The 21,916-nt window shown below is 36.5% G+C and overlaps 1 protein-coding gene and 1 pseudogene across 2 annotated transcripts in view; both read left to right on the forward strand.

Annotated features, from left to right (window-relative positions):
- Positions 1-21,916, forward strand: part of DCDC1 (doublecortin domain containing 1) — a 480,273-nt gene that overhangs the window by 50,604 nt on the left and 407,753 nt on the right. For both annotated transcript variants that reach the window (XM_049648784.1, XM_049648790.1), the window contains one exon: positions 11,303-11,508. In XM_049648784.1, the coding sequence (XP_049504741.1) occupies positions 11,303-11,508 (206 nt within the window). The remainder of the gene's footprint in view (positions 1-11,302; positions 11,509-21,916) is intronic.
- Positions 20,680-21,191, forward strand: LOC125935108 (chromobox protein homolog 1-like; annotated as a pseudogene).

Here is a 21,916-nt window from a genome sequence, read left to right on the forward strand (position 1 = left end):
GAGGAGTATATTAAAAACCCCCTACCCCAAATTCATATGTAGATTTGTGAATGTTCCTGTTTGGCAGGGGGCCAGAGTAAGCCAGCCCAAGAATAATTACATCGCAGAGAGGCTAATGGTTATGCTAATGCTTGTCTGAGACCAGACAATGCTCAGAAGTGGAGTGCTGGGATAAAAGATTCTCCCAGGAACCTGTAGATCTGAGATTTTCAGCCCTCCCATATCCTCTCAGGAATGCCCATTGTTGCCTATTCTCTCTCCTCAATCATTCTTTTGGTGGTGATAGGAGGCTCTCTTCTTTCATTTAGTACTTCTCTTTGTATTTCTCATAGTGCCTTGCATACAGTCAGTGCTTGTTAACTATTATTGAAAGTAAGGAAGTAAGGAAGAGGAGATAGTGTGACCTTTGGGAAGGTTCAGGGCCACTGCCCACTGTTGTGCATAGCTGAAGGACTGTGGAGCTACACTCACTTTTTTTCAATTTCACCATGGTGCAGGGGAGGGGGAGCTGAGGAGGTGGAGAGGCAGTTTTCTAATTCTTGTAAAGGTACCAGATAGCCTCAACACTGGGAGAGATGCCAGGGTTTTAAGGTGAGAAAGTTAACAAAAGACAAAGATATAGAAAGCATTTGCTAGCTATGGCTAGTATGTTTTCTGAGAAGCTCAAAGTGGGTTTAGATGGCACTAAGTTTCTTGTTTTAATACTTGGCCTCCTTCCTGCCCCAGTACCCAGCCATGCCCTTACCATTTGACTACTTCTCCTTCTACCCACTCCCAACCTCACTTAATCCTCTAACTCACCAAGGCTAAAATCTAGGCAGGGCTTTGGTGAGCATCTTCAGTTTCTTCATGCTGCTGTGAAAGGGTGAAGATTCTGTTTTTCCGGGCTGCCTGGCTGGCTCAGTTGGTAGAGCACGCATGTCTTTATCTTGGAGTCATGAGTTTGAGGCCCATGTTGGGGGTAGAGTTACTTTAAAAAAATTTCTTCTTAAAAAAAAAAAGACTGTTTTCTTCTTGCCCCTGGATATAATAATGCTTACTCTGGCTGTCAGCCCTCACCACATTTCTTCATGTGAAAACATATGGCTCTAGAGCTGTGATGTGGAGAAGAATCACCTCGTGTTGCTAAATATGGCAGTTCTCTGTTTCTCTAGCTGTTCTCATCTAGGAGACCCATGGCCCATATTTTGAGGACAAGCTGCGTTAGAGCTGTTTTTTTTTTTTTTCCTCACTTTATCCTAATAGGTTTGTTACCTAGAGAAGCAGATTTTGCCTTAATGTAAGGAAGATTTTTCCAATAGTTCCACCTTTCCAAAAGATGGAATGGTCTGCTTTGGGAAGTGTGGGGATTGTAAGCATTGTACATAGGCTCTAATATGACTACTTCCCACCTTCCTTGATCCATGCCTGGCCACTGTGTGTTCAGTCTTTTCCCAATGATCCATCATATTGTTGCATAATTCTGCATCTTTATTTGTATCATTTCCTCTCTCTGGATTATGCTCTCACTCTTTTACCCACTCTGTGTGTCCTCTAAGTCCTACTTTATGTCCTCCTCTGGGGAGCCTTTCTCAGCCACCATGAGCTGTGGCAGGTGTCCCTGCTCCATATTCTCCCAATACGTTATGGATACCTCTGACCAGGCACCTGCCATATTTTGTGTTTGTTTGCCTTTGTTGTCTTCCCAAACAGACTGAGAACTCTTTGAGGCAGCAGGGAACATGTTATAGGCACTGAGTGCATGTTCGTTGAATGAATAATTGAGTAAATGAAGCAGGTGGTTAGAGTCAGTAATTTTCAGTTTCTTTGAACCTCAATGTTGTGCAATTCTGAAGTCAATACATTGTAATGCACTAAGCCTGTGACTTTTTTGCTTCTTCCTACTCTGAGCTATCTTTTGTGATATGTATTTTGGTTTCTGAGTAAATTCAATGAGGGACATGGCAATGAAAAACCTAATTAATCATGAGTAACAAAATGTAATCTTTTTCCAAAATACTGAAAAAAACAGGAGTCCAATTTATATTTACTAATGAAAATATTACCTGGTATATATCTAATGAAATAATAGTGATGCTCTTATCTGACATGTTTGACTAATATTCTACAAATATTTTTTAAAATTTGTTTAAGTTTATTTATTATTCTGAAAGAGACAGAGACAGCACGAGTAGGGGAGGGGCAGTGAGAGAGGGAAAGAGAGCATCCCAAGTAGGCTCCATGCTGCCAGCACAGAACCTGATGTGGTGCTCGAACACATGAAGGTGTGAGATCATGACCTGAGCTAAAACCAAGAGTCAGATGCCTAATTGACTAAGCCACCCAGGTGCCCCTACAAATATTTTTTTGAACATTTGCTATGTGATAAGCCCTACTTCAGGTGCTGGCTATACATCAGGGATTAATTGCTTACATTAAAAATGTATGATCAACTTTTATTATTTTGTTAAATGTCTAATAAGCACACTTGTTTACAATGTACTAGATACTAGAGAGGCACACAGATAAAAACACATTCAATGCCCTTAAAATGCTCAAATCATAACAAGGACACACGTACAAAACCAGAGAAGTTTAATGAAATGAGAGCATAAAGATGAAGCTATAAATCCTGAAGAAAGATAGATCAAAGAAAACTTCTTAGAAGAGGTGAGACTCAGTTGAAAAGAAAGAGAGAGAGCCCACCAAAAGGGAGGGAAAAGCCATGGTCAAGTTTGGAGTCAGAAAAGTGCATGGTGTGTGCCAATGGCTTATTCACAGCTCTCTACACTTCTGCAAAGGGAGATTATCTCAAAATCTTTTATTGCAATGGTTCTAAACTGGGGTTGATTTTGACCCTTGGAGAAGATTGGGTAATGTCTAGAGATATTTTTGGTTGTTTCAACTAGGAAGGTCCTACTGGCATCCGATGGGCAGAGGCCAGGGATGCTACTAAATATTCCATAATACACAGGACAGCCATTATCACAAAGAACAAAGAGATGTCAATACTTACCAAGGTTGAAAAACCTTATTCAGACACAAATATTTGTAAACAAATCACAATATTTTTTTTCTTTTTCTAAAAATTATTTATTTTTTAAAATTTATATTATACCCAGTGCTTATCCGAACAAGTATCCTCCTTAATGCTCTTGCCCATTTCACTCATGCCCCCACCCACAGCCCCTCCAGGAACTCTGTTCTCTATATGTAAGAGTCTCTTATGTTTTGTCCTCCTCCCTGTTTTTATATTATTTTTGCTCTCCTTCCCTTATGTTCATCTGTTTTGTATATTAAATTCCACATATGAGTTAAGTTGTATGATATTTGTCTTTATCTGAGTGACTAATTTCGCTTAGTATAATCCATCCACATTGTTGCAAATGGCAAGATTTCATTCTTTTTGGTTGCCAGGTAATATTCCATTGTATATATATACCACACCTTCTTTATCCATTCATCAGTTGAAGGACATTTGGGCTCTTTCCGTAATTTGGCTATTGTCAGTAGTGCTGCTATAAACATTGGGGTGCATGTGCCCCTTTCAAACAGCACACCTGTATCCTTGGGATAAATACCTAGTGGTGTAATTGTTGAGTCGTAGGGTAGTTTCATTTTTAATTTTTTGAGGAACCTCCATACTGTTTTCCAGGGTGACTGCACCAGTTTGCATTTCCACCAGCAGCACAAAAGGGTTCCTCGTTCTCCGCATCGTCGCCAATATCTGTTGTCGCCTGATTTGTTAATTGTAGCCATTATGACAGGTGTGAGGTTATATCTCATTGTGGTTTTGATTTGTATTTCGCTGATGATGAGTGATGTTTAGCATTTTTAGCATGAGTGATGTGTCTGTTAGCCACAATCACAGTAGTTTTCATAAGGACATTTTGACCAAATTATAGGCACTGGGGCAGCTGCTTTTTAGGTGGTCTTAAGGTGAAACTATGGTAGAATGTGGGAAAATAAGAAGTTGGGGAAATCTGGTCATTTTAAACTAATGAAATTATTTTATTAATTTTTACAGTGTCATGGTTAAGACAGCAGGCTTTGAAATCATTAAGCCTAGGTCTGATCTCTGATTTACTTAAAAGATGTATGATAGAGATCTCTATGGTAGAGATGTAGTTGGTTAATTTCTCTAGGTTTCATTTTCCTTGTCTATAAAATGGAGATGATAATGTTACCTACCTCCTAAGATTGTGAAGATAAAACAAGTTAATGTACATAAAGCACTTAACACATTGCTCTGTATATGCTAAGTTCTTGATGAAAATCATGAGGAGAATAATAATGTCACCATTTACTGTGTTTCTTATTTACACATAAGTGTTTTATCTGTATAAATTCTTTCCATCCATACAACAAATAAGGGAATTACTATTACTGTTCTCATTTCTCAGATAAGAAAACTAAGGTAGGGGTGCCTGGGTGGCTCAGTCCTTTGAGTGTCCAACTCTTGATTTCGACTCAGGTCATAATCCCAAGATTGTGGGATCGAGCCCCATGTCGGGCTTCGCACTGACTGTGGAGCCTGCTTAAGATTCTCTCTGTCTCTGTCTCTCTCTTTCTCCCTCTCCCCTTTCTCTTTCTCTTTTTCTCTCTCTCTCTCTAAAAAAAATAAAGAACAAAAATTAGAGCAAATAAGATTGACTGATTTTTTTCAAAGATTATGTTAAGATTCAAATCTAGGGAGTTTAGCTGCAGAACCCATGCTCTTAACTACTAGAGAAGCTGTTTATCTAATTTAGTCATCATTAGTACTATTTTATTAGACTGTTTTGCAGGTTGGTTTAAACATCTTTACTTGTATAAAAATTTTTATATATTTCTAATAATCTTTCCATGTTTATCAGTATCAACAAAAAATCTGGAAAATAGGAGGAATACCTTTAAAAAACTGTATATTTTTATGTTATAAATGATATTTTCAAATTTAGTTTAAAATGTACTGTATTATGTGCTTTTCCTACATCCATCAAGAGTTCTTTCAGAAAACTGATTTGAAACTTCAGAAATGTGATCTCTTGTTATTTTAGACTATTTTTAAGTGAGTAAAGTGTCCTTCCATGTTTGCAGGTAATAGAATTATAAATATATTTCTTTGATCAGAATAAGTTACATTGGAATAAAGGGTAGCCTTATTCATTGATTCATGCAGCACTTACTGAACACCTGCTCCATGCACTAGGTCGGCAGTGTATAGTTAGCTAAGGAAGCACACAATGATAATGATGGTACGGTGGGATTGCCAGTGGTAGACATCTGTACAAGGGAAGGGTGTCCAAGCTGGAAAAGGGTTTTTAAGAGAGATGACCTCCCCCCCAAATTAGTCTTGAGGAATATGTAAGCAATTACTTTAAATATACTTTGAGTTATTCCAGTTTACTCCACTCCTAAACCTTCGTTTGGCAAGCAATTCTCCTTGGCAGGTTTCTTCTTTTCCTGAAGAAATTCTGTACCATTGTTGTCATCGATGAGCATCAAGGTGGTAGATCTGTCATATTTAAGTTCATAATGGGGGTGCCTGGGTGGCTCAGTCGGTTGAGTGTCTGACTTCAGCTCAGGTCATGATCTCAGTTTGTGGGTTTGGGCCCCACATCCAGGCTCTGTTCTGACAACTCAGAGCTGGGAGCCTGCTTCACATTCTGTGTCTCCCTCTCTCTCTACTCCTCCCCCACTCATGCTCTGTCTCTGTCTCTCAAAAATAAATAAACGTTAAAAAAAATTAAGTTCATACTAGAAAGCTATAAGGAATAAAAATGGTAGGTGTATACACACAGGCAATAAAATTGATTTTGCATAATTAGTATGTTAAAAAAGTGACATAAAATTAAATTTCTACCAATTAAACATTTAAATCCACAGAAATGTTAACATTTAGTAACTGTGCCATGTGCAGTGAACTTATATATACTCTAATAATGAATATAGACTTGATTCCTACCTTCAAAGAGGTTAAGTATGGAAACAGAAACAGATTATATATTTGTAAAATATTTACATAATGTCAGATGGCTTATGCTCTTTCCTTAGTATGTAATACAGAACCTAAAATGTGGTATGTTCTCAAACATTACTGAATGAATGAATACATGAGTGAGTGTGCATAAGGAATCAGAGAGATGACAGACTGTTATGGGCTGGAGCACTAAAGGAAGATCTTAAACTGGATCTTGAGAAGGACTTGAGTCTGAATAGATGAAGAATAAACTTAAAAATGCCCTTGGTGTGGTGCTTGGGTGGCTCAGTCAGTTAAGTGACTGACTCTTGAGTTCAGCTCAGGTCATGGTCTTGTGGTTCCTGAGTTCAAGCCCTTCACTGAGCTCTGTGTTGACAGTGCAGAGCCTGCTTGGGATTCTCTCTCTCTCTCTCTCTCTCTCTCTCTCTCTCTTCCTCTTCCTCTCTTCCCCTCCTCCACTCTTGCTTGTTTACTCTCTCTCTCTGTCAAAATAAATAAGCTTTTTTTTTTTTTTTTTACTTGTGGCCTTGATGTAATTAAAAGACAATGAGCGGATTGGCTTAGGTAAAATAGTGCTTTAAGCCACGGTAAGATAAAACCTGAAAATTTGGATAGTGTCAGGTTGTCAGTAAACTCTTCTGTTAGACATAAGTTTAAAGGAAGGAGCATATTTCTTGCACAGGGTCTGACACATAGGAAGGTTTAATAAATATTTCCTCGTACCTGACAGACCGATTGGGTGACTGACTAGTGGAAAACTTCAAAAGCTAGCTCCAAGAAGTTTCTCTTCAGGCAATGACAAAATTGATGTTTTAGGAAAATTCATCTATAATTGGAGTATAGGATGTCAGATATAAAGAAGGAAAATAAAATATGGTTAAGAAGTTCTTGTAGATGATAGAAGACTGAGAGAGAAATGGACAAGTGGGTCTGGCTGGGAATAGAAAGGCATGATAGTTTTAAGAGTTACTGTGTGTATAAACACAATTTCTTTATCCATTCATCAGTTGATGGACATTTAGGCTCTTTCCACAATTTGGCTATTGTTGAAAGTGCTGCTATAAACGTTGGGGTACAAGTGCCCCTAGGCATCAGCACTCCTGTATCCCTTGGGTAAATTCCTAGCAGTGCTATTGCTGGGTCGTAGGGTAGATTTATTTTTACTTTTTTGAGGAAACTCCACACTGTTTTCCAGAGGGGCTGCACCAGTTTGCATTCCCACCAACAGTGCAAGAGGGTTCCTGTTTCTCCACATCCTCTCCAGCATCTATAGTCTCCTGATTTGTTCATTTTAGCCACTCTGACTGACATGAGGTGGTATCTCAGTGTGGTTTTGATTTGTATTTCCCTGATGAGGAGTGATGTTGATCATCTTTTGATGTGCCTGTATATGTACAATGGAATACTACTTGGCAATGAGAAAAAATGAAATATGACCTTTTGTAGCAAAGTGGATGGAACTGGAGAGTGTTATGCTAAGTGAAATAAGTCATACAGAGAAAGACAGATACCGTATGTTTTCACTCTTATGTGGATCTTGAGAAACTTAACAGAAGACCATGGAGGAGGGGGAGGGGGGAAAAGTTAGAGAGGGAGGGAGGCAAACCATAAGAGACTCTTAAAAATTGAGAATAAACTGAGGGTTGTTGGGGGGTGGGAGGAAGGGGAAAGTGGGTGATGGGCATTGAGGAGGGCACCTGTTGGGATGAGTACTGGGTGTTGTATGGAAACCAATTTGACAATAAATTTCATATTAAAAAAAAAGTTACCGTGAAGAAAGATAGCGAAGAGTTAGGTTTCTCTTCTTTGACAATGTCTCAGGTCAGGTTCCCTCAAAGCAGAGCCTGAGATGGAGATTTATGTACAAGGGACTTAGTGAGGGAATACTCTCAGGTGAACCCTATAAAAGAGTGAGGGAAGCAACTAGAGTAGAGAAAGAAGTTCAGCCATGCCCTGTGTTCAGCTGAAGGCTAGCCTCAATCTGGAGTGGGAAGCATAGCACAGAGTTGCCCCTCCTTAAGGCAAGGGGACTGGCCATATGTCCCCTAGTCAGTCAGTCATTGGCTGTAGGCTGTACCTGTGGGTAGGAGATAAGAGACCACCACATCACAGGCATTTCCTGGCTAGATGGCTGGTTCCTTTCAGCCAAGGGCAGTTGTTAGGAGAAGGTTGCAGTTGTGAGGTGTTAGAGGCCATGACTCACAGCAGCTGGAGTTTGGGGGCACTAGCCCAGTAAAAGGAATTTGGTTGGGGGGGACTACCAGTGTCATCTATTCTCTCCTATAGTCTGTTTTTCATAGGTGCCCTGTTAAGAACCTTCCAATAGCTTCCCTTTACATCCAGAATAAAATGCTCTTCCCCCAGACTTTTATGACTAACTTCTCATTGTTCAAACCTCACTACTCGGCAGTCACCTCTTCAGAGAGACCTTCCACTGTCTGTCTTGCCCCCAAGAGACTGTAATCTGCACAAGTTATTCTGTCCTGTTCCCAGCTATCACCCTGGTGCATTGATAAATGGGCACCCAATAAATGTAAATATCATTGAATGACTAAGCAATTGGTTGGAGAGAAATGACTGGGAAGTAAAGGTTTAAGATCTTTCTGAGATATTGGACAACTGTGAAAGAAGTGGAAACACTGACAGGAATAAGAGATGTGAAAGTATGTCCAACTTGTGGAAAGCTGTGAAATTTTGTTTAAGATAACAGAAGAAAATGTATGGTAGAGTCAAATAGTGTAGTGATTAGGAGTACAGTTTCTAGAACTAAGTTCATATCCTGCTGCCACCACCTGCCAGCTGCAAGATCTTGCTCAAGTTACTTAACTTCTCTGTGCCTCAGTTTCCTCACCTGTAAATGAGGATAATTATATTTTCTACCTCATAAACTTGTTGAGAGGACATCATGAGCTAGTGTTTATAAATCATATAAAACAGGGTCTGGCTAACAGTCAGCCTGGTTTGAGTGGAATTTAAGGAGCATACAAGGAGGAGAGAAGCCAGGCTGGGACTCGGGTGAGATGAGTGATGCACCTGCGTGACAAAATTTAAGGAGGCATTTACTGAGGGTTGTACACTTGCACAACTGAGCATGCTTCTTTCAGTTTTGCATTCTTGGCCCTTCACTTGTCTCACCCTCATCCTGACCCTGGTCTTGGTCATCAAAGGGGAAAATACTTTATTGGTAAGGTTTTTTATTTTTTTTAAATTTAATTTATTTTTTAAATTTACATCCAAGTTAGTTAGCATATAGTGCAACAATGGTTTCAGGAGTAGATTCCTTAATACCCATTACCCATTTAGCCCATCCCCACTCCCACAATGTTATGCAACCACCGTTTCTATCTAGTTTTAAAACATTTCCATCATTCCAAAATAAAACTTCTAAATTTTATTTTAATGTTTTATTTATTTTTGAGAGAGAGAGAGAGGCAGAGTACAAGTGGGGCAGGGGCAGAGAGAGAGGGAGACACAGAATCTGAAGCAGGCTTCTGACTCTGAGCTGTCAGCAAAGAGCCCCACGTGGGGCTCGAACTCGTGAACCATGAGATCATGACATGAGCTGAAAAGTCAGAAGCTTAACCAAATGAGCCACCTAGGTGCCCCATAAAACTTACCTATTAAATTTTTCTCCATTCCCCCCTCCTCCCACCCCTGCAATTATTAGGCTGCATTTTGTTTCTATGAATTTACCTGTTCTAGATATTTCATATGATGGAATTACATAGTATGTTGCCTTTTATGTCTAGCTCCTTTCACTTATAATGTTTTGAGGTTCATCCACATTGTAGTGAATATCAGTACTTCATTCCTTTAGTTGCTGAATAATATTCCATTGTATGTATATACTACATTTTATTTATCCATTCATCCATTGGTAGATATTTGGTTTACACCTTTTGGCTATTGTGAATAGTGTTGCTATGAACATGCATGTATATGTATTTATTTGAGTACCTGTTTTCAGTTCTTTGGGGCATATATGAACTCCTTAATGTCTAGCTTATTTTTCTAATTCTAATTCCTATCAATTTCAGATTATAATAATTTCTGTAAAATTATTTTTCCTCTTCTTAAAGGCTTACTCATATCTATAATCTTAGTTTATTCTGAAAGTTTTGCTCACATTTCTACCCACTGTATATATATATATATATATATATATATATGTGTGTGTGTGTGTGTGTGTGTGTGCGCACGCACGCGCATGTATATGTGTATGAGAGAAAAAGAGAAACACAGTATTTTGTTGTTTTTTTAACATTTAATGTAAACATTCTGGGACTTGAAGGTCCCAGAACCAGTGGCTTGTGTTTCATATCAATACTTGCAGATTTTATGTAAAACACCATTTCTAGGTCAACGAGGCCATGGTTCTTTCAAGGTAAGTGCTAACAGACAAGAGTTGTTTAGAAATTTGGGAAAACAAGTCCAACTATTTTCAATTGTATGCAAATACAATTTTATTTCTCTCATTAGGACAAATAAAGAACAGATGAGGGAGGGATCATTGTAATTATAAAATCACATACATTTAATAACTTATATGAAAAGAAAATATCTAAAATAAATTGAATGTAACAAAAAATAACACAGGTGTAAATTATTTATTTATGAAATGAAACCTTTTGCAAAGGAGGCATGCTGAGAGCAACTTATCCTCACATTCTCAGAGTCATGCATAATCGTTTAGTTGCGCTCCCATTAATAAGAGTGGGAGTTTTGAAACTTAAATTCCTAAACACATCTTTGAAAAGGAATAGGTCAAAGTAAACAGTTAATGCAGAGCTGGTTTTCATCATTAGTAAAATATTTTGAATCTCTCACCAATGATGTCCCAGAAGTCACCTTCTTTCTAGTCACAGGAGAAGAATTATGTATAAGGTTACTGTTTGGAGGTCATCATCTTTAAAAATCACATGGATAATAAATCATATTAAGGAGAAAATAAAGCATTTCCCAACCCTAAAGAACACAGAAGTTCAGGACCCATATTGCTTTATGGTAAACAAAGGACCTTGGAACTTTCAGTGGACCCTTTCAGCCCAGAGCCTCTGATCAGTGATAGAGGCATGCTAAGGTGAATTTTAATTAGGACTAAATTGTGGTATTACTCTTTCATACCCTGAACATCTGTTCCCTTCAGAAATGATGATTTATGCAGGCTATCAGAGCAGACAGCTTGCTACAGCTTATGTCACGGTTAGTGGGAAGCTGGTGGTAGCATTTCAGAAAACCAGTGTCTAAATGGAGACTGGCCTGTGTATATGATATAGGTAAGAGGGGGAGGGGAAACATGGTGTGTCCATTTCTACTTTTGCAGCCAAATACTGACTTGACTTAAAAAAAATTCTCTTCTAGACCATCTGTTGTTAATGAAGAAAGTAACTTGGACAATGAATGGCCTGATGTTTCCTACTGATGTCAAAAGACAGAAAACCAAGCCTGTTCTTTCTGTTAGAATGAAGAAACTCATTGAGAAGACCTCAATCCGAATTCTGTTCTTTAAGAATGGCCTGGGGCAAGATGGGCATGAGATCACAGTGGGAAAGGAAACAGTGAAAAAGGTAATTTTGTATTAAATATTAAAGTATAAATTAAATTTCAAAGTTTTCATGGCTTTTGAAATGTGTTGGTGTTTTCTTTTAAATATCAATATCAACTAATAAACTGAAATATTAAGAAGGTATTAATAGAATGCAAAAATTTAGCTGCTTAGAAGCATGCTTATTGTACTAACGTAAATTACCTTAGTAAAGCAACAAGATTTCTTTGGCTAACCTATACTTGGGCATTTACCTAGGCAAAAGTTATGTTTACACTTAGGGAAACACTCTAGTTGGTTCCAATATTTTGTAGAATATTTAGATTGAAGCCAATCTAATGTAGCTTCAAATCTCAAATCTATTCCTTTTTGCTTAAAATAAGACCTAGAAGTACCCCCGGCTTCTTGAATGAGTAAGTAAAGTCCAATATAACTAAAATTCCATTTAAAAGTATCCATATGCATTTTTAAGCAAATCTAGGTGGGTCTAAGAAAAATCATGTAACAGTCCAGCAAACCTTCAGAAACAAATTTTGTCATATAAATGCATGTTTTTAAAAGGGTGCTTGTATTTCCCAGATCATCTTTGATCTGACAAAACTATGGAAGAACTAATGGGAGTTTGAAGAAAAAAAATTTTTTTACAGATAAGGATTTTTCAACCAATCTAAAGCATCCTTATAATAACAACTAAAATTTATTAAATATGTATTAGAGAGCTGGTGAAACATAACCAAACTGTCTAGGTTTTAATCCTGGCTCTGTCACTGAATCAATGACTTTGGACACCTTACCTTCTCTGAGCCTCAATTTCTTTATTTAAAAAATGGGGATAATAATAGCACCTACTTCAGAGAAGTAATATAAAGATTCAATATGATATTATGCATGGAGTGCAATGGCCCATACCCAGAAATTTCTCAATAAATATATGTTATTCTTATCTTTAGGACTCATATATATATATATATATATATATATATATATATATACATCTAATTATTTCTCTTACTAATGGGAGGCATTTATTATGAAATCAAGATAGGTATAAATCATTTTGTTATACCTGAGTATTTTCAAAATGACTCTTGCTTGAAGTAGGTGAACAGTTGACTAGATATTGGAAATTGTTCTTATTGAGGTATCTATTTCATCATCTTCTTATTTTACAACCACAATCCTGAGGATCTAGGAAACCAGGTTTTATTTCCTTCTTACCTTCAGATTTGGATTATGAGTAAAACAAGGGATATTACACACCAGAACAAATTGCTAAGGCAACTTGTACCATCTTCCCTGGAGATTTTGAAAACTAGAGAAGATGGACATATCTCTGGGATTGTTAAAATGCAGTCATTCTTGGGGATAGAAGCTAGATTAGACAGCTTCTTGAGTTCAGTTCAGTTCAATCTTTGTAATTCTACACCTTGGTGGTAAAATGGGGGTAATAGTCACTCTTAAAGATTACATGTTCTTAGATGAAAGGTGAGTATAAATAAAAGTGTCACTGCTATTTTGCTTTTTGACTCTAGAGAGCAATTTATTTAAAACTGGATGATCAAGCAATTCTTTAGCTTATTTTTTAAGCTTTATTTAGTTTAAATTTTATAAATTGTAAGGAATTTTCACAATTTATAAAACTCAGGACATGATTCAGTAATAAGTGTGTTTGTAAATATTTGATTAAATATCACTTTTAATATAGCATAAGGAATATAGTCAATAATAATGTAATAACTTTGTGTGGTAACAGATGGAGATGACATTTATTATGGTGAGTACTACATAATGTATAGAACTGTCAAATCACCTGAAACTAATATAAACATTTTATGTCAACTATACTTCAAATAAAAAATACTAAATAAATAAATACTATTGATAAGAACAAGGTAAAGGATAGGCAGCAACAGAATCCCAGCCTTGAATATCAATATAATTTTTTGGAGGGGAAAAATAAGACTAGCTAATTATTTTGTAAATAAAATTTAAATTTTGAAAGTTATATTGATAATCACAAGATAATGCCATACCAAGTCAATAATAGGAATAAAAAAGTGACATGGTCATAGGAGAAACCCAAATTATTTTCTCTTTTGTGATAAAATATTAGGAATGTCAGGGATTAGTAGCTATTTTTAGAATATTAAAAAGTAATAAAAAACTAGAATAGGGTCTAAAAGACTCTATATGGTGAAGGCTGTTACAGTGGGATAAAGAGAAAATTACTGAAGATGGTAGTAAAGTAAGATAGTTAAGTCATAAAAGTCTTCTCTGAGCTCAGAATGGAACCATGGGAAAATGACTATATTTAAATCTTAAGTGCAAAATCAGAAGGAAATCCACTTATGTATTTTAGGGGTTAAGTAATTAAGAAGTTTGAAATGAGGGCCAAAGTGATATATTTCTTCACTAAACTCTGGAATATTTGAGCTATGGCCCATCTCTTTGAAACTTGAATCAGACGATTTTAGAATTACTTGGTATGGTTTAATAATCACACAGAACTTGCTACTGTGAGGTATAGGTTAAATATATGTATCCAGGGGTTGAAAAAGGTATTAAGAAAAACTTGTGGGCACAAAATGCAAAGTTAATGGAAAATGAAAAATGTCTGTTCCAGATACATACCTTTTTTTTTTTTTTGCCAAATTAGTACTCTTTTATTTAATTTATTTTTTAAATTTTTATTTAATTTATTTTTTTAATTTACACCCAAGTTAGTCAGCATATAATGCAACAATGATTTCAGGAGTAGATTCCTTAATGCCCCTTACCCATTTAGCCCATCCCCCTTCCCACAACCCCTCCAGTAACCCTCTGTTCTCCATACTTAAGAGTCTCTTATCTTTTGTCCTCCTTCCTGTTTTTATATTATTTTTGCTTCCCTTCCCTTATGTTCGTCTGTTTTGTATCTTAAAGTCCCATATGAGTGAAATCATATGATATTTGTCTTTCTCTGACTGACTAGTTTCGCTTAGCATAGTACTGTCTAGTTCCATCCACGTAGTTGCGAATGGCAAAATTTCATTCTTTTTGATTGCCAAGTAATACTCCATTGTGTGTGTGTGTGTGTGTGTGTGTGTGTGTGTGTATATATATATATATATATATATATATATATATACCACATCTTCTTTATCCATTCATCTATCGGTAGAAATTTGGGCTCTTTCCATAGTTTGGCTATTGTTGATAATGCTGCTATAAACATTGGGGTGCATGTGCCCCTTTCAAACAGCACACATGTATCCCTTGGATAAATACCTAGTAGTGCAATTGCTGGTCATAGGGTAGTTCTATTTTTAATTTTTTGAGGAACCTCCATACTGTTTTCCAGAGTGACTGCACCAGTTTGCATTCCCACCAGCAGTGCAAAAGGGTTCCTCTTTCTCCACATCCTCACCAATATCTGTTGTTGCCTGAGTTGTTCATGTTAGCCATTCTGACAGGTATGAGGTGGTATCTCATTGTGGTTTTGATTTGTATTTCCCTGATGATGAGTGATGTTGAGCCTTTTTTCATGTGTCGGTTGGCCATCTGGATGTCTTCTTTGGAGAAGTGTCTATTCATGTCTTTTGCCCATTTCTTCACTGGATTGTTTGATTTTTGGGTGCTAAGTTTGATAAGTTCTTTATAGATTTTGGATACTAACCCTTTATCTGATATGTCGTTTGCAAATATCTTCTCCCATTCCATCAGTTGCCTTTTGGTTTTGCTGATTGTTTCCTTCATTGTGCAGAAGCTTTTTATTTTGATGAGGTCCCAATAGTTCATTTTTGCTTTTGTTTTCCTTGCCTCTGGAGAGGTGTTGAGTAAGAAGTTGCTGTGGCCAAGATCAAAGAGGTTTTTGCCTGCTTTCTCCTTGAGGATTTTGATGGCTTCCTATCTTACATTTAGGTCTTTCATCTATTTTGAGTTTATTTTTGTGTATGGTGCAAGAAAATAGCCCGGGTTTATTCTTCTGCATGTCGCTGTCCAGTTTTCCCAGCACCACTTGCTGAAGAGACTGTCTTTATTCCATTGGATATTCTTTCCTCCTTTGTCAAAGATTAGTTGGCCATACATTTCTGGGTCCATTTCTGGGTTCTGTATTCTGTTCCATTGATCTGAGTGTCTGTTTTTTTGCCAGTTCCATATTGTCTTGATGATTAAAGCTTTGTAATACAGCTTGAAGTCCGCAGATACGTAACTTTTTAAAGTTAACATTGTGGTGGATAAGTTTTATTTTCCCTCAGTTATCTCTTAGATTCATTGTCAGAGAAGTGGTATTAACTGTGTCAATTATTTTATTATCTAGGGTATCATTTCCTTTGAGAAATCTTTATAGATTTCAAATTTCTTTATATTTTTTATTCCCAGCTAATAGTGTTTTATTTGTTTTTTTGCTTGGTTTTCTATGTACTGTCATAAACGGTATGAGATTGCAATGGTGGAGAAGACAGTGAAAAAGATAATGAGTGAATGAAAGAATGAAAAAGTGTCCTAATCCCTCAGTCAGTCCAGTTTGAATTGATTGTTCTCTATAACCTATACCCTGGGATCTTTCTTCACCTTCAACCTGGGCATTATCTTTCCACCTCTCCTCTGTTGGATCCCTCTTTCCTACTTTTGCATCTTTCTCTACCTTCATTTAGTTTATTATATACATATTCCAGATGGAGACATCAGATACTTATGGCAGACACAGGGCCTGCAGTGTTTATCAAAGTGTGCTACACAGAACACCTGCATCCGAATTATCTAGACTATGTGTTAAAAATTCAAACTGGTGTCCCCAATTCCAAGCCTATTAAATTCAGAATCTCTTGAGTGTGGGGTCTGGGAATCTGAATTTCAATAAATATCTCCAAATGATTCCTAACCCCACTAAGTTTGAGAACTCTTGTGTTCTAGTATTCTAAAACTTCAAACTTACCAATTAATGGAAATCTTAATAGATCCTCTGTTTGTTTTCCTATACTTCTCATGTGGTTTAAGAGAAGGAAAATAAGTTGTATGACAGAGAAAACAGGTTATGGGAAATTAGATCACTGGTTGCTGGATTAGAACTAGTGCAGGGAGTTAAGAAATCAGGAAGAGGAAAAATTCTGCAAGTTAGCAGGAAGGGAGTAGTGTGTGTGGCAACTCTGACTTAGAAAAAATTAGCATTCCCTTAACATTTGTATGTAAACATAATTCATTTTTGTGATTTTTCCTTGTTACTACCAAAAAATGACATAAATATTGAGAGAATATTTCATATATGACTATCAAGGTATAAATAAATAATGGACTTTATCAGATGCCCTTAAATCAGGAAAATCCAGACTTTTATGATGCTTACATGTGTTAATTGGAAAAATAACTCAGTAAGCCTAAACAAACAAAAAAACAAACAAAATAAGACTGTAAGAAAATGTTCCAGTTTAATGAACTTAAATGTATGATTTAATTGAAAAAAATACAACATAATAGCATTATTATGGAATGTTCACACACAAATCAGTAACAGAGCAGAGATTTTTCCAATAGTGTGAGTAAAGGAATTTAGGGAACATTTTAAGAGATTTGTAAGGGAGCACCTGGAGTAACAAAATTTGATTAAGGATGCTTACCATGGATTCCGACAGGGGAAGTCATGCATAATTAGTATATTGGAAATTCTTTAAATAGCTTTTTATGATGGATGAGGAAAAGCCCGTTGATACTATTATTGTTTTAAAACTTAGTCTAGTGTTCATACTGGGTATTAATACTAGATTTCAAAATATGAAACAGAGTTTTTAAAATATGGAATTTGGTGCTATAGTTCATTTTGGAGGTGTGGATAGCCAATTTTGTTCTATTTGTTACCAATTTTTTGGTTATACAATTGGATTATTTTAGAATATTATAAATAATTATTTTGTAGTAATAATCTTTTTTTCTTGAATAAAATCGTAAGTGGGGTGATGGGATGTGAATTTCCTCAGCTAAAATAAAAGCAAAACAGAATTTTCAGTTTACAGATTTACTTTACAGATGATACTTAAGGACAGATAATCCTTAACATTATGCTTTAACTCCCCTAAACAGTTAAGACATAAACATAATATTAAATCTGAAAAGATGGGGCACCTGGCCGGCTCAGTCAGAAGAGCATGTGACTTATGATCTTGGGGTTGTTTGAACCCCACGTTGGGTGTAGAGCTTACTTCAATTAAAAAAAACCTTTTTAAAAATCTGAAAAGGTAAAATTTATTTTTATTAATCTATTAAAATTACCTTATAGTTTTTATATTTACATTTTATATTTTAATACACTTTAATTGGCAAGCACATATAACAGTAATGATTAAATCAGAGGATTTGTTAAATGAGTTTACATACAAAGATTTATTAGATTATCTTCTATACATATCTTCCCATTAAAGTACCTTTAGTGAACTTTATCTAATTTCTGGACATTAAGGTCATAGATTTTATGAGATAATCTAATTAAGCAACTCAGAAAACTGAGACTTAGAACAGTTGTCTGTCCTATCCAAAGTGGATCAACTGGAATAGCTAGGACTGGAGCCCATTTTCTGAGTTCTAGAACAGTATTTTTTTCGTTATGGGGAAATGCCACAAATATTGTTTTTATTACATTTTAATTCCTGTGTGTCCTCACTTAAAGATGAGTTAACATAACAATGAAAATAACATGAAACATCTGTTTGTAATCATAACAGAATAACTAGTATCAGACTAGCCATCCCATTTTAAACAACTTGAATTGGAAAAAGTATATGAAACAATAATTTTTAGACATGAGATAATGAGGAGTCAAGATTGAGAGAAGAAAAATTGAAGTGAGTCCTACAATTGACCCCATCTTTATACCTGGAGGTAGTTTTTGGACCTGTGGTATAGGGAAGGATAATCCAAGAAAACACAGTATTCTCCCCAAGCTGAGGAGAAAGACAAGAAAGTTGTAAGAGGTAGAAATATCAGGAATTTTCCCTGAAATGCCATAAATGAGGGAGCTATTTAGGTAATAGTCCCTATGGGTCCCTTTGTGTCTTTGACTAGATATTAAGTTGTTTATGTACGAGGTGAACTCTACAAGGTTTGGCATAAACAACTAACTACCAGGGAAAAAACAACTAATGGGGATGTGAAAAGGAAATAACTATGGAAGTATGCACAGGGTGGGGATACAATTGTGTTTTGACCTGTCAGAGGAGAGAGATTTTGTTGAACATATGGAAAATTCACAAAGATCCCTGAAAAGGTAATCATTATCCAGGAGAAGAGTCAATCAATAGAAATAGACTCCCCAGAGTTAATAGTAAAGGACATCCCAAAAGCTAGTATAAATATGTCAAGGAATTAAAGAAAAATGTGAATATAATATGAAGAGAAATGGAAACTAAAAATAGAATCAATGGAAGTTCTAGAATATCTTAAATGGAAAAAAAAAATCCACTGGATGGGTTTTACACCAGATTAGACATTCGAGAAGAAAATATCAGTGAACTTCATGACAGTGTAATGGAAACTGTACTATAGAGAAGGAAAAGGAAAAGACTGAAAAAAGGACAGTGTCAGTAATTTGTGGGTTAATATCAAGCAGTCTTATAGATATATAATTGGAGCCTTAGAAAGACTGGGGGGAAGGAGAATATATTTGAAGAAATAATGGCCAGAATTTTTTCTGAGTTCCTGAAAAATGTCAAACACAGATCTAAGAAGCTCAATGAAAGCCCAGGAGATGTAAAGGAATTAGAATAGTCAAATTTAGAAGAATTATACTACTTGACTTTAGCATTTATTATAAAGTAATCAAGATATAATGATTTTGGCGGGGCATCTGGGTGGCTCAGTCGATTGAGTGTCCGACTTTGGCTTAGGTCATGATCTTGCAGTGTATGAGTTCAACCCCACATAGGGCTCTCTGCTGTCAAAGCAGAACCTGCTTCAGATCCTCTGTCCCCATCTCATTTTCCCTCCCCCACTTTTGCTCTCTCAAAACTAAATAAACATTGAAAAACAAAGATATAATGCTTTTGGATACAGATAAGGATACACATAAAAAGCAATGGAAGGAAACGGACCCACACATAGAGGCAAATTATTTTTGATAATTCATTGGGGAAAAGACAGTCTTTTTTTTTTTTTTTTGAAAAGACGTCTTTTTAACAAATATTGCTGAAAATTAGTTATCTGTGTTAAAAATTATCTTGATCCATACCTCATACTATCACAAAACTTAATTTAAATATTGATCAGAGATCTAATCATCAAAATTAAAACTAACAGTTCTAGGAGGAAATCCTTACAATTTGAGGGTAGGCAAAGACTTCTTAGATGGGACTAAAAACATATGAACTAAAAAATAAAAAAGATTAAATGTGCCTTATCCAAACAAACACACACAAAAAGAAAACTTCTCTTCAAAAGACAACATTAATAAAATGAAAAGTCTAGCCAGAGATTGGGAGAAAATAATCAGAAAACACACATCTGACAAAAACAGAACAAAATTTGTATTCATAATATATCAAGATCTCTGACAACTCAACAGAAGACCAACAACACAATTAAAAAAATACACTTTACTGAAAAAAAAGAACCCATAGAAATCAACCATAAGAACATGAAAAGATGTTCAACAGTAGTCATCAAAGAAATACAAATTAAATGCAGAATTAGGTTCCACTATGCACACATTAGAATGGCTAAAATTTTAAAAAGACTGGTAATAATACTAAGTGTTGGTGAGTATGTGGAGTAACTGAAAGTCTCACATAATAGCAAATGAGAATGCAAAATGATATAGCCACTTTGCAAGCCAGTTTGGCAATTTCTCATAAAGTTAAACATATACTTACCACACAATCTAGCAATCCCCTTTCTAGGTATTTACCTAATAGAAATAATGTTTATCAATGCAAAGACTTCTGGTGAATGTTCAGTGTAGCTTTATTCATAAAAGCCCCAACTAGAAACTATGGAGAAGTCCATCAACAAATGATTGGACAGTCTTTTGCCTGTTGGCTGGGGCCTGTCGTACACCGCTTCAGGGAGGGGCTCCACTGCAGCCATAGGCTTGTTGCTTTTCTGGGCACCACTCCCCCCACCCCACTCTGCCTGCCTGACATGGTGTGCTATTGCACCAATTCCTCCCCGGCTCTTGTGCGCTGCTCTGAGCAGCATCACTCTTTAGATCAGAAAGCTGGTGGGCACTATGGAGAAGAAATAAAACAATAAAAAAATAGAGGAGGTGCTGGATGAGGGGGAAGAGAAATATGTGGTAGAAAAAGTTCTTGACGGTTGAATGACAAAGGGCGAAGTGGAGTATCTTCTAAAGTGGAAGGAGTTCTCAGATAACATGTGGGAGCCAGAAGAGAGCCTGGATTGCCCTGATCTCATTGCCAAGTTTCTACAGTCACAGAAAATAGCACTTGAGACGGATAAACCAGAGGGAGGCAAGCTCAAAGCTGACCCTGATTCTGAAGATAAGGGCGAGGAGAGCAAACCAAAGAAAGAGTCAGAAAAGCCACAGATTATTAGATCTACAGACTCGTGGAGAACTCATGTTCCTGATGAAATGGAAAAATGCTGCTTAGGCTGACCTAGTCCCTGCCAAGGAAGCCAATATCAAGTGCCCACCAGGTGGTCATATCCTTCAATGAGGAAAGGCTGATGTGGCATTCTTACCTCTCAGAGAACAATTACCAAAAAGATGACAAGAATTAACTCTCCTGAGTACTAGTGCTCCTGTCACGTCTGACTATGGGTTTCAAGTTAGAAGGGAAGGAGTTATACTTGTCTTGGCACCAGAGTTGGTTTGAGAAGATGTCCTTTGTGGAGTCAGTAGTACCATTTCTGTGCCCTACAGCAGCCCAAGTGCTTTAAAGCCTTTCCATGCTGTGTAGTTTGCACACCCATCCCAGGAAGAGAAAGGGGGAGAAATGTTGCAAGGCAGCCCATTATGTACTTTTCTGAGAAAGGCAAAGGGCCTTCCATGAAGGACAAAACTTACAGAGTGGGTGTGTGGGAGAGCAAAAGATACTGTAGATCTCCAAAGTACATCTATCTCCAGAATCCACAACCTTCTTCCCAATACTGTTAACTCTGCATTTTTACAGTGTAGCATGTGTATAGTTTTTGGCTGTTACTAGTGTATTATTTGGGGCTGTGACTAGTGTATTATTTGGGGTTGGGAAGGAACAGAGATGGGTAGGATTTTTTTTGTTAAAATTTGAGATCTGACTGGGGAAATGGTAAAACAATGAAAAGAATAAACCAGCAGTGATTTGGTTCTGTATCCAGAATATTTTATCTTTTCAAAAATGTCATTGGCAACCTAAATGAGGACTATGAGAAACTGTTTAAAATCTGTGAATGCTGGAAATTTATAAGCCAAGGTATTCCCTTCTTGAGCTTAATGCTGTTCCCAACAAAGTACTAAACCAGTTAAT

The sequence above is a fragment of the Panthera uncia genome, chromosome D1 (assembly GCF_023721935.1).
Source record: "Panthera uncia isolate 11264 chromosome D1, Puncia_PCG_1.0, whole genome shotgun sequence".
NCBI classification, from domain to species: Eukaryota; Metazoa; Chordata; class Mammalia; order Carnivora; family Felidae; genus Panthera; species Panthera uncia.